The sequence below is a fragment of the Solanum lycopersicum genome, chromosome 2 (genome assembly GCF_036512215.1).
Source record: "Solanum lycopersicum chromosome 2, SLM_r2.1".
Lineage (NCBI taxonomy): Eukaryota > Viridiplantae > Streptophyta > Magnoliopsida > Solanales > Solanaceae > Solanum > Solanum lycopersicum.
Window position 1 is genome coordinate 33,673,641 of NC_090801.1, and position 12,666 is coordinate 33,686,306.

A 12,666-nucleotide genomic window follows, 5' to 3' on the forward strand; every position below is an offset into this window, starting at 1 on the left:
GTTTAATCTTCACAAATACACATCAACAACAATCAACAACGAGATCATCAACAACAACACTATCGTCAACAACAACACTTGTATATTTCATTTGATTTTAGGGAAAAGTTGAGAAATGAAATGAAAAGGAGAAGACGAATTTTCTTCAAAAAAAGGGTCGGGTCGAGTTAATTCTATCTTAGAGAGTGAGGAAAACGCGCACTAAATAGATGACGAAATTGGTAAAAATGACCCATTTACAAGGATATATAATTGTTTAGTGGGTGATAGAACACTTTTAAAGTTTAGATGTCTTTACGCAAACAGTGTATTTATGTCTTTATAATTAATTTTGAAACTTGTTTCACATCCTTTAACTCTTTTTTTGGCATGGAGTCGGAGGTTTTGTGGAAGATGGAGATAATCAGAAAGGCAGAGGAGTTGGTAGAGAAAGAAATGAGTGGGAACGATGCTTCACATGATGCAGCCCATGCTTTTCGAGTTCGAGACCTTGCCCTTTCACTTGCTCATGAAGAAACCCTTTCTACTTCTCCAGATTCCATCTTAATCGTAAGCATAATTACCTAGAGGCTTAATTGAAAACTAAAACTTGTGTTATAGATTTGATGAGGTTACTGAGTGCAAGATTGTTTTAGCAACTGGTTGATGATTTGGGCATTCTTAAACATACTGCTTCTGATAACTAAATTGTAGTTTGCCTAATGGGATATATCTGGGAAGAAGTTTGCTTAAAGTTAAAAACATATTGTAAACCCGATCCAACTGCATATCCCTTACAGACTGTTGATTAGTATGAGCAAAATGTGTACATATGTTTGAGGAGGGTGCTATTTTCGTTTTCTTCTTTTAGGCATTTACAAAAGTTTAAAACTTTTCTTGCTATAATTTATTTCAGGTGGAACTGGCTGCTCTTCTACATGATATAGGTGATGCCTCTTTTACTATTATTTTGATATATTCGAGGTTTAATTTGGACTCACTGAGTTACATACTGTTACAACGCTTTTTATCATACTTTGCTCAGGATTATCTATTTCATAAGATCACGAGGGAATAGCCTTTTAGATTACGAGAGTTTCTACATTTGCTGCTTGAGGTGAGGGAGGGATGGGATCTATTTGATGACTGTAAATTAAAAGAGAATTGAAAGGAAATATTATAAGCAATTGTATTGGTGTGTACAAGCTGGGATCTTTCTGCTTATAATCAAGTTTTGTCGTTAATCTTGTGATATGTTACGTAACTTATCAGATTCTCTTTGGCTTTCTAATTGCAGGCGACTACAAATACATAAGGTTAGATTCTGTCATATTTCATGATAAGAAGGATTTCATGGTTTTGTTGGATGAAAGTTACCTCAAAAGGTGATAATTTTCTACATGGATATCAAAATATCATCCATGCTGTTACATGACGCCTTATTGAAGTGTCTTGGAAGAGTAACGTACGACAAAGCAACCGACATCCGGATCATTACTTTCTGCCAATCAAAAGCCCGCTCATTGCACTATACTAGATTGCCAGTGAAGTGCTATAAAGCCAATGACAAGATCAAAGACTGTACAGGAGAACCGAATGAGAGCTTTCATGTATTAATGAGAACAATGATTACATGAAAGTTAATATGCTAGCCTTGGGGGGAGAGCCCCCAATACAGAGATCTGAATGCTTGCTGACAATTCCGACTACTAGACCCTCCTTATATATGTCCTTAAAAAATATACCCAAGTTACAGGTATTGACATAAGTAAGCTGGAAAGACAGTAGCACTGTTCTTATCATCTTTGGCATGGTGGCTTCTTTTTGTGCAGAATAATCTTCAAACAATTTAGTGGTCCATCCCTATACATTGCATAATTGCTGTTTTTTCTCATCTTTTCCCTAGTGTTCACTTCCAGTCATTCCATTTTTTCTGGTAACCATGGTGTAAGGGCAAGCTTGCGGGCACCTCGACTACCACGGGGACCTACTACCTCCCGCCAGCATAGGTACCGGGTAGCTTTATCCACTAAAGCTTGAAAAAGTGGGAAGAAAACCACCAAGTATCTTTTGGCCGGCTAGGATTTGAACTTGAGACTTTGTGGTTCTCAACCCACGTCATTAACAACTAGTCCATGCCCTTGGGTTCTTCCATTCGTATTCATTTCTGATGCTTTCTTTTGGCTTCTAGGGATCCATCTGAGGCAAAGATCGTTGAGGAATTTCTTCAGGGTCAAGGCATAGAGGAAGGGATGAAGATAAAGATATTGAATATAATTAAGGGGATGGGTAAGTTTGTGGTTGCAGTTGATTCTCTATTGTAGTTACATTATCTGTTAGAATGTACATGTGAATTTGTTGTGTTGTTCTTCCATCTTTTTAAAGTTATCTTTGTTAGTTCACTATAACAACCACACTATTGTAAAATAAAGAAAAACTATTTGATAAAGCAGAAAAATATAAACTGATTTCATTCTGGATATTTTTATAACTTGTATCTCTTTGAAAATGAATTAGCAAACTGTAAGGCAAATAGAATGACTCTTTCAGTGGTAAATGATACCTTGAATATTCTGTCACTCCAGCCTTTGAAATTTATTTTGTCTGTCCATGTCTGCCACGGACATTAACATATTTTTCATATTACGTTTTGCCTGTGTAATCACTAGAAATAAAATTGCGACTGCAATGTTACTGTATTGCCAGATCAAAGGATTTTTCAAATGATTTTGTCATTTATGTCCGTGTAAATATTTTTGCTGATGATTTTTTGAAGTGTGGTTAATATAATTTAATTAAAATAATTATCTTTTTTAATCTGTATGTACTGTTTCCTTGGTTGAAATAGATTTTTGTCATGTAAAACTTTTCCTTGGTTGAAATAGATTTTTTTCATGTAAAACTTTCTCTGTGTTTTGACGCTTTTCTCAATTCCTTTGGAGCGATTGGTGGTTGTGTGTCACTTTCATTTCTGTAATATAATCTGTCATATTCCTTGGGCTTCATTTTCTATGAAAGAGTTGGACACAAGATGATTGTTATCCTTTTCTGATAATTTGAATGTATTGATAAAAAACAATGTTCATAGGTTTCAAGGAAGAAGCGGGAGGGCTTGCAAATACGAATTATTCAATAGAGTTTGGGGTGGTGCAAGATGCCGATCGGCTTGATGCGATTGGTGCAATAGGTGATTGATTCCATTCAGTTACCTCTTGGTCACCTGTATATGTTATGTCTCCTCTCATTCTGTGGTAGATGCTGCTGAAGAGCTGAAATTATGCTACTTAAATTTTTTCTAATTACAGACTGCTTGGTTATTTTCCTACCTTAAAAAGATACTGTCTCTCTTAATTTGGATATCATATGGTAATTCCGGATTCAGGAATCGCCCGTTGCTTTACTTTCGGTGGAAGCAGGCATAGAGTACTCCATGACCCAAAAATTGAACCTCGATCAGATCTGTCTAAGGAAAATTACATGAACAAAGAAGAGCAGACTACTGTAAATCATTTTCATGAGAAGCTTCTCAAATTGAAGGACTTGATGAAGACAAAGGTCAACTTATCGTTTGTTTCTGTATATTTTGTTTTACCCCTTCAGAATAAATTCTGCAGGATGAATTTTCATGTGAATCATCTCTTCATTACAGGCTGGTAAGAGAAGGGCTGAGAAAAGGCACAAATTTATGGAGGATTTTCTGAAGGAGTTCTATGAAGAGTGGGATGGGAGGGCTTAAATGAGGTAGCAGTTTTCCAATTGATGTTGCATGTTCCTAAATATATTTCTTTGTCGTGGTTGCGCATAACTAAATTTCAGAAGTTCTTTATATAATAAACACTATTTAACGAACTGCTGCATCCTAGGATAGAGTCTCGACAACAACATACCTAGTGAAATTCCACAAAGTGAGGTCTGGAGAGGGTAGCGTCTAAGCAGTCCTTGTCATTATCTCTCCAAGGTAGAGATGTTGTTTTCGAAAGATCCTCGGCTCAAGCAAATCACAACAATAATAAAATGGAAAAAGATAGTGGGAAGAACCATGCAAACTAATAGCAAAGCAGTGTGGCCCATATATGCCAGGAACCATAACATCAACAACAAAGTGAGATCATCTAAACACAGTAATAGGACAAAGACTACATTGATATTACAATCGACACGGTGCTGTATTCACCACGAAACCAAATACATGAATAAGCTAGTAATAGGATAACTCTTAACTACTTACTAACCTTCTACCCTAATCTGCGATCTCCTTACCTCCTTATCTAAGATCATATCCTTGGTAAGCTGAAAATGTGTTATATCATGTCTAAACACCTTCCTCCAATACTTTTTTGGCCTATCTCTACTTTACCTCATTATATCCAACTTCTCACACCTCCTTACCGAAGTGTGTGCACATCTCCTTTTCACATGCCCATACAATTTTAGTCTCCCTTCCCTCAACATGTCCACCATGGAGGACACTCCCACTTTGTTTCAAATACCCTCATTCCAAATTTTATTGCTCCTAGTATGCCTATACATCCATCTCAAAATCCCCATTTCTGCCACTTGCATCTTTTGAACACAAGAGTTCTTGACTGACCAACACTTCTCTCCATACAACAAAGGCGGTCTAACCACTACTCTATAGAACTTACCTTTTACGATTTAGTGGTACTTTCTTGTCACATGACGCTGGATGAAAGCCTCCACTTCATTCATGTCACACATGTGTGATATCCTCGTCAATCTCTCTATTTCCTTGGATCAGGACTCAGATACTTAAATACTTCTCTTTTTGCAAAAACTTTTGTGTCAAGTATCACTTCTACACTACCTCATGCATCACACCACTGAATTTACATTCCAAATACTCTATCTTGGTACTGCTTAATGGAAACCCTTTTAACTTTAGAGATGGTGTCCACACCTCCTACCTAGTGATAGTTCTACTGAGAGTCTCTTCGATCAAAACAATGTCATCTGCAGATAACGTAAACCATGTCACCTCACCCTGAATTGCGTCAATTCATCTATCGCCAAGGCAAAAAGAAATGGTCTAATAGCTGATCCCTGGTGCGATGCCATCTCAATTGGAAAGTGACCTGAGTCTCCTCACACGTTCTTACTCGGGTCTTTGCTCCATCATGCATATCCTTTATCCCCCTAATGTATGCAACCGGTACACCTTTTGACTCGAAACATCGCCAAAGAACTTCTTTAGAGACTTTGTTGTAGGCCTTCTCAGGTCAATGAATACCAAATGCAATTGGGTGGTACCTTTTTATCACACGAGACTTGTGAAATCAGGTTTTGAGCCTAAATCACCACAAAAGCTAGCTCGAAGGAGTCTACTCATCTCAATAATCACTAATGTGGACTTTTGTTATTTTTTAACACCCCACCTTACGCCCAGTGCGTAGGCGACTCTGATTGTTAGGGGGCCTAATAATGGGAGAAATGGGCCCTGTTATGATATCATGTGAAAATAGAAGAAGAAGAAGAAGAAGAAGAGGAGATATTGAGAATTGAATTGGTTGATCATTTCCTCAAGTTGATGGAATTAAATAGTTGTTGCGGATAATGTAAATAAGGAAAGAAGATAAATAAATATTAGACAATCTCCTAATTGCCTAATTAAAGGGATTAGGGAATATTCTCATATCTAGATTATTTAATCATGTCATATTTGAATATTCTCATATCTATACTATCTAAATATACCATAATTAACATTCCACCTCAAGCTGGAGCATATAAGTCATAGTGCTCGATCACCCCGACATGAATCCAAATTGATTCTTGGAAATGGACACCCATCTCCTCACCCTCGTCTCTACCACTCTCTCCCGAACCTTCATAGTGTGGCTTAGCAAATTGATACCCCTATGTTTTGGATACCACCCTTGTTCTTGTACAATGGAACCATTGTACTTTACCTCTATTCGTTGGACAATTATGCCATCTTAAAAACAACATTAAACAACCCAGTCATTATGCATTATATCATAACCAAAATATCACCCTTCTGATATCCTATGATAGAGTCTAATTAACATAAAAGGGGAATAGTTCTGATTGAAGGAAAAATGGTACAAATTCTTTAAAATACTAGGAGATATGGTGGTAAAAGAGCTAAAGCACTGCCTTTTCAGATATAATAGTGTATACTACTTCAGTTACCTGATCTTTCAGCAATCTGTTTAGTTGTTTTAATGAAGAAAGTGCCTTTAGGGATCATGCTGATTAATTAAACAATCAAAATACTGTTTCCTTTAGGTAGTTAAGATATCACTAGGAGTCACTGAGTTGTCCAAATTTTTAGCAAGTTTGACAAATGGAGTTGAGTAGATACCTATCTCTAAGGGTGTATTTTCATATCTAGCATGATTTCTATTAAATTATGCATGTTTTTTTAGTCACATTTTTAAAATGTTCCATGCTTCACATGTTATCACATTTGCGGAAACCACATCTCTACCACCACGAGGTAGTGGTAAGGTTTGTGTACATTCTATAATCTACCCTCCCGAGACCCCCACTTGTGGGATTTCACTTGGTATATTGTATTACAACCTTGCATGTGTAGACTACTGGTTGTATTGTAGAGTTTTAGCTTTAATCCAATGCTTAGATCAATATTTTGGTTATGGCATAATGCATAATGTGCTGCTTATGTTACTTGCTAAAACCACGTCTCAATATCATCACATGTTACAGAATTACATATGTTATTTCAAGTAAAGCTATATGAAATATGTTCTAGATGTGTTTTTAGCTATATTATGCATTGTGCATATGTTGACTATGACTAGGAACATACTTTTTCTTTTGTGAGGAATTTTGAGAGATCTAAATTGACATTCACTCTCTTTTGTGGGGCATTATTCAGAATATTATACTCATAATAGTAGGCAAAATCAGATTTTGTTAGAACTCTTAGTTGACAAGAATGGTGTTATATCTCCGTAAAGCACACACGAAGTGCACAGAGACCTAGCAGATCAGAATTTGGGTTGGACTGGTGTTATAGAGTTCACAGTGCACATTGTTTCAAATTTTGATAGATGTGATCCTCCCACAAGTTAGATAAATTTATATATACTTGTATATATGTGTGTAGTTTTAAAGTCTCCATTGGAGTATTCAAACTTATTAGTGTGTAGGGGTGGCAATTTCAACCCATATTAATAAAATGAGCCCATTTTGACCATATATAATGACGTGGATCGCTCATATTATAATTGGTCAAATATGGGCTTCTAGCTATTTTAAAAGTCTCTTCAAATATGGTCAAAATGGGTTCAATATGGGTATCCATTTGATCCATATTAGATCACTTATTTTCACTCACTCAACAAAAAAAAATTAGAGGTAGGTTGGTGGAAGTTGGGGTGGAGTGGGGGTGGGGGGCGGAGAATGCCCGGGAGGAGAGGATAAACTTCTTTTTTTTTTCAAAAATAGATTTTCTTTTTTTGAAAAAAAATAGGGTATGTTGGTGGAAGGTGGGGTGGGGGCAGGGGGTTGCCAGGGGGCGGGGTAAATTTTTTTTATTTTTTTTTGAAAAATAGATCTTTTTTTATTTTTGAAAAATAATTTTTTTTTTAAAGGTAGGTTGGTGAAAGGGGGAGGGGGATATGTGGAGAGGGGTACATTTATGTTTTTGAAAAACAAATTTGGTTAAATGGGTTAGAACCATTTTGACCAAACCATATTTGACCATATTATTTGGATGGATTATGATCCAACCCATTTTTTCTCAAACCATATTTTCAACCCATGCAAAACCAATTCAATCCGACCGTTTGCCACCCCTACTAGCATGTATTGAAAATAGTTTCAGATGTTTGATCAGAACAGACAGAGTTTCGACCGTCACCTTATTTTACACATTCAAGATATACTAGCATCTATTATCAGAAGTTGTTTAGCATGTATTTCATTTGCCAAACCTTATTCCAAGAGTTGTAGAGTTATGTAATTGCGGATCTGTCGACTTATGCCTCGCCTTTTACATTACAGATTGAGAAGTTTTTACTATCGACCAATGACCAAACAACATATAGTGCGCTGGTGTGCCTCTCACGACTTCTTGGGTGTTGTGTTATTCCTATCTTGTTTAAACATTTCAGTTGGTTTGTTACTCTAGAGTTTTGCGCCAATCAACTTTGTAATGATCATGTATTCGTGCTGGAATATTTGATACTTTATGTTCATTCTATTAAGCATCCAACTTGAGATGTTGATATTGAGGCTATATTATTAGCACTTCATTTAGCTTTTTTCAAACATAAGCTACAACGTTTGGTGTGTTTTCACAGAAGGTGCTGCTGGTAGAAATATTATTGCACTGAAATTGAGAGGTTAGTGTAATGGAACAAACTTTTTTTTTTTTGTAATGTCATATGTCAATGATGTTCTTAGTTTATCTACAATAATATTTCTAGTGGATAGAACAATTCTTCTTCTTACCTTTTATGCGTGGGTGGAGTTATTATGTCTACTAAATATATTAAAAGGTGATTGAACACTCCATATATAAAATTGTGAACAAAATCAACATAAAATATAGGCAAAAAAATTGGGGATTGACCAAAAGTGTCAATATACATGAAGGACTATTTCATGGAAAATTTCAAAAATGACTTTGAGTCTTAACAAAAAATAAGGAACTATTTTGGGGGGTTTTCTCTTTCTTTTTGTGTGCGTGCGGATCCAATAAGCATAGTTTTTCCATTTATTTATGGAAAATGACAGAAATATACCTTAAAGTTCTCTTATTACCATTATCCTCTATTAGTTTTGCAAATTTTCAAAATTCCTTATTGTCACGCATCATATTAATGTATCAGCGCATCAAATTAATGTATTTTGCGCATCTAATTAACGTATCTTGCACATCAGATTAATGTATCTCGTGCATCAGATTAGTGTATCTTGTATAAAATGTACATCAGATTAGTGTATCATGTATAAAATGTAGCATCTTACTTAACGATTAATATATCTCGCGCATCAAATCACTTGTATTATTGTATTGGTTTGAGAAGTTTCTGTAATTATAAATTTATAAGGGACAAATGATAATTTCACCTTAAAAGTATGCATTTTTGTTCTTTGCCCATTACTAATTTCAGCGTATTTTGGCAAGTCCAATTTTAGTCCGATCCGCCATTTGGCACCCCTAATTCCAACTTAACCAAAGTCATAACTTGGGGATGTTGAAAGCATCGGTCATAACTTCCGAGCTATTTGCAAGTCTTTGAAGAAAGGCTAAAGAATCTGAAGGAAGAATTGTCCGAACAACTTTTGTTGGAAGGAGAAAGATATTGAAAAATGTGATTTGCATCATATTAATCTCATTTATTAATAATGTGATACTGAAAAATATTTCTAGTAATGTGATACTGAAAAATTAGAGCATGAAACAAACAGAAAGAATGTAGTATATCAAAATTAAAGAATCATAGCAATCAACACATATTCTATTATTCGAATCACTCACCTTATGTACCTATTTCAATCTTTTTTTTTCCTTTCTTCTCAATACATGGGTGTATGTTTATATCACTGAAATTTGTTCTTTAAAAAATTACAAAAAAAAAAATATAGAGAAAGGATCGTACGTACAAACATTAGAGAAAGTAATTGTTGTTGTTCAGAGGAAGTTGAGATTGATCGCGCCTGGAGAGTTTGACTTGTAGTCCATACTTGAGGTACATAGTAAGAGCCAGTTTAGGCATAACTGGATGTCCTTTCACTACTTTAACATGGTAACGATAAAGGATGGATGCAGCTGTGAATTTCATTTGATAATAAGCAAAATCTTTGCCTAAGCAAAGGCGAGGTCCTCCGTTGAAGGCAGTGAAACGGTATGCTGGTTCACTCATGTACCGTCCATCTCTCAACCACCTTTCAGGTTTGTATTCTCTGCAATCTTTACCCCATATACCTTCCATTCTTCCCATTGTGTAGATTGCATACACCACCTTTGTTCCCTTCTTCAATACTGTCCCGTCTGGGAATACATCGTCTTCAACAACCTACACATAACAACACAAATTGTTGATCTTTCCTCTTCAAATGTTTAATAATTTAATGTTAAAAAATCGACAAGTTTTACCTCTTTGTGATCAACTGGGACAGAAGGGTATAATCTAAGAGCCTCAGAAAGAGCAGCTTGTAGATATTCCATTTTCTTGATCTCTGCTGGCTTGAAAATCAACGGAGTTTCATCAATAGCATCTCCTCTTTCATTCAAAATCTTACAAATCTCAGCTAAAATCCTCTGTTCAACCTCCGGATTACGATCCAACAGCCAGAAAAACCAGCTTAATGCAACTGAAGATGTGTCTCTTCCAGCTAGAATGAAATTCACACATATATCTCTTAAAAACTTATCTGAAAACGGCTGTCCTTGTTCGTCTCTTAACCCCATAAACACTGTTAAAAGATCTGATCTCTGTTTGCTATCTGCTAAACAAAGCTCTTTCTTTCTTGTTCTAATTACTTCATCAGCAAATTCGTCAACTTTTTTCAGCGAATGTTTAAGTGTCTTCTCTGTTCCTAACCCGAGGCACCTCATGGTTTTCCATACAAGTGTAGGAGTGACAAACCGTAGAACGGTTGCCTCTGTTGCTAATTCAAAAGCTTTAGCAAATGGAATTTGAGGTAAGTGAGGGTGGAGACACCCTGGATCAACCCCAAAGGCAATCATGCAGACGTTATCGAATGTGAGCCTAAGGAGAACATCTTGAAGATCGATAGGGATTGATTGTTTGATTGAATCTTCTAAAACAGGTAAGAGCCTAGAATGAACAAGCTCCAACAATGAATCTGCCGTCATGTTCCGAAACTTAGCAGAATGGAATTCAATGCTGGCTGGTTTCCTCTGTTTCTGCCAAATATCATAATCTGCATTGAATATTCCATCTCCAAGAAGGTCTCGGACAGTGTTCCGAAAGTAGTCTCCTTTTGGGAAATTTGAGAAGTTTGTCTTAAGAAGATACTCAAGATTCCGGGGATCAGATGTCACCACACAATTGAGGTTAGTAAACCATGGACCTCGGAATGTAAATGTCCCATTCATGTGGCAGAGAACATCAGAAATCCACTCATACATGTCTTTACGTAGGCCTAAAATCAACGAAGGCAACATCCCTACAAATGGCCAGTTCGGTAGTCCTTGTTTTTTCGCTTGCCTTAAAGAATGTATAGCGATAAAAACAACAAGTGCGATGAATATTTCCATGATTTGTATATGTGGCCAGAGAAACAAACTGAGATGTTCAAGTGAGGAGGAAGAACAAGTCATGTTAATGGAGGTGAATGTAGTATTCATGAGGTTGAGATGGTAGAAAATATTGTTTGTTGTAGCTGTTATAAGCATGGAGTGATTGTTTTGGTGTGATTTCTATTGCTACAAATATAGCTTGTCATTTCTTGTTTACAGTTTTGATTTGGTGAGCTGAAAATAGAAAAGAAATTACTCTCTCATCTATATATGTTGTGATCTCAAATCACATTTCTTGTTGAAGAGGGTTTTTTTTTTATCAACAATCAAACTGTTTTTTTTTAATCTTCTTATTTGAAAAAAAAAATTGAAATATATTTGAACCAGTGTAACATTTCCATAAATTACTCACGTAGACAAGTTACTAATTGAAATATATTGTGATCTCAAATCACATTTCTCGTTGAAGAGAGTTTTTTTATCAACAATCAAACTGTTTTTTTAATCTTCTTATTTGGAAAAAAAAAATTGAAATATATTTGAACCTAATAGTGTAAAATTTCCATAATTTACTCACGTAGACAAGTTACTATTTATAATTATGTAATTTTTATGATGTCTACGTGGACAAATATATATTTTTAAAATACACTATTAAATAGTGCATAGTTCAAAGGTCATGCCCAAAGTATGAAATTGTCACAATAATTTCAATTAAAATTCGAAGATGTTTCTCCCTTCTTATTGATTTTAAAATATAAACGTGCCTCTTATTAAACCCCCATTGACTATACTCGGAAGTTATTTTTTGCAATAGAGTGGGTGAGATAGTTAACCTAAGTTACAACAGTTTTCTAGTACACGTTTTTGCCCTTTACTTCTTTTCCTACAATCCATACAAATTTCAAAATAAGTTTGCCGTTTAGCTACAAAAACTTATTGCTTCTCTCTTTACCCTTCTTTATTAGTATGGTGGTGCCATGTGGAATTTCTTCTGCTTTTTTTTTTCTTAGTTTTTGTGCAATTGAAGCAAAATCAAAATACTTCCAACGTTCCTAATCACTCCTTCTCTATTTTTTAATTTTTTAATTATCCTTAATTATTTATTAATTTTGACAAATTAAACAAAGGATATAAAATTTTAACTTATTATGTTCTTAACTAATTATTTTTCTTGAAAATTGAAGTCTTTTTATTATTTCACTTCATAATTAGTAAAAGTAAAATGATAAAGTCACGATATCAATTATTATTTTCTTAATAAATTAATTAATTAAATTTAAACAAGTAATTAAGAATAAAAAAATAATAAAAAAGTCTTTTGGCCAGAGTTATATTTTTTTATGTTATTTTACGTTTTTAAATATCTTTTAACCTTTTAACTTTAATACCCTTAACTAAAAAATGAAGAAAATATCAGTATATTTTAAAATTAAAAAAATATTATAAATTTTCTGATCAAATTT

The 12,666-nt window shown here is 34.9% G+C and overlaps 2 protein-coding genes across 2 annotated transcripts; one reads left to right on the forward strand and one right to left on the reverse strand.

Annotated features, from left to right (window-relative positions):
- The first annotated feature begins 239 nt into the window (after positions 1-239).
- Positions 240-8,261, forward strand: LOC101263948 (uncharacterized). The gene is made up of 8 exons (XM_004231448.5): positions 240-549; positions 896-926; positions 1,277-1,295; positions 2,171-2,268; positions 3,068-3,166; positions 3,362-3,534; positions 3,629-3,720; positions 7,990-8,261. The coding sequence occupies exons 1-7, from the start codon at positions 289-291 to the stop codon at positions 3,713-3,715; spliced, it is 768 nt and encodes a 255-aa protein (XP_004231496.2). The 5' UTR covers positions 240-288; the 3' UTR covers positions 3,716-3,720; positions 7,990-8,261.
- A 1,129-nt stretch (positions 8,262-9,390) lies between these two features.
- On the reverse strand, positions 9,391-12,335 carry LOC101264266 (cytochrome P450 86B1). Its single transcript, XM_004231449.5, has 2 exons — positions 10,091-12,335; positions 9,391-10,010 (listed from the first exon to the last, which is right to left on the reverse strand). Exons 1-2 carry the CDS (start codon positions 11,354-11,356, stop codon positions 9,603-9,605), a joined length of 1,674 nt encoding a protein of 557 aa, XP_004231497.1. The 5' UTR covers positions 11,357-12,335; the 3' UTR covers positions 9,391-9,602.
- Between the last annotated feature and the right edge of the window lie 331 nt (positions 12,336-12,666).

What these genes read in the sequence shown, in the direction of transcription:
- LOC101263948 (XM_004231448.5), top strand. Translation starts at nt 289, where the DNA reads ATGTCTTTACGCAAACAGTGTATTTATGTCTTTATAATTAATTTTGAA. An exon ending in CTCCAGATTCCATCTTAATC is followed by an intron (nt 550 to 895) that starts GTAAGCATAATT and finishes AATTTATTTCAG; the next exon opens with GTGGAACTGGCTGCTCTTCT. An exon ending in GAATATAATTAAGGGGATGG is followed by an intron (nt 2,269 to 3,067) that starts GTAAGTTTGTGG and finishes CAATGTTCATAG; the next exon opens with GTTTCAAGGAAGAAGCGGGA.
- LOC101264266 (XM_004231449.5), bottom strand. Translation starts at nt 11,356, where the DNA reads ATGCTTATAACAGCTACAACAAACAATATTTTCTACCATCTCAACCTC. An exon ending in TCCCAGTTGATCACAAAGAG is followed by an intron (nt 10,011 to 10,090) that starts GTAAAACTTGTC and finishes TGTTATGTGTAG; the next exon opens with GTTGTTGAAGACGATGTATT.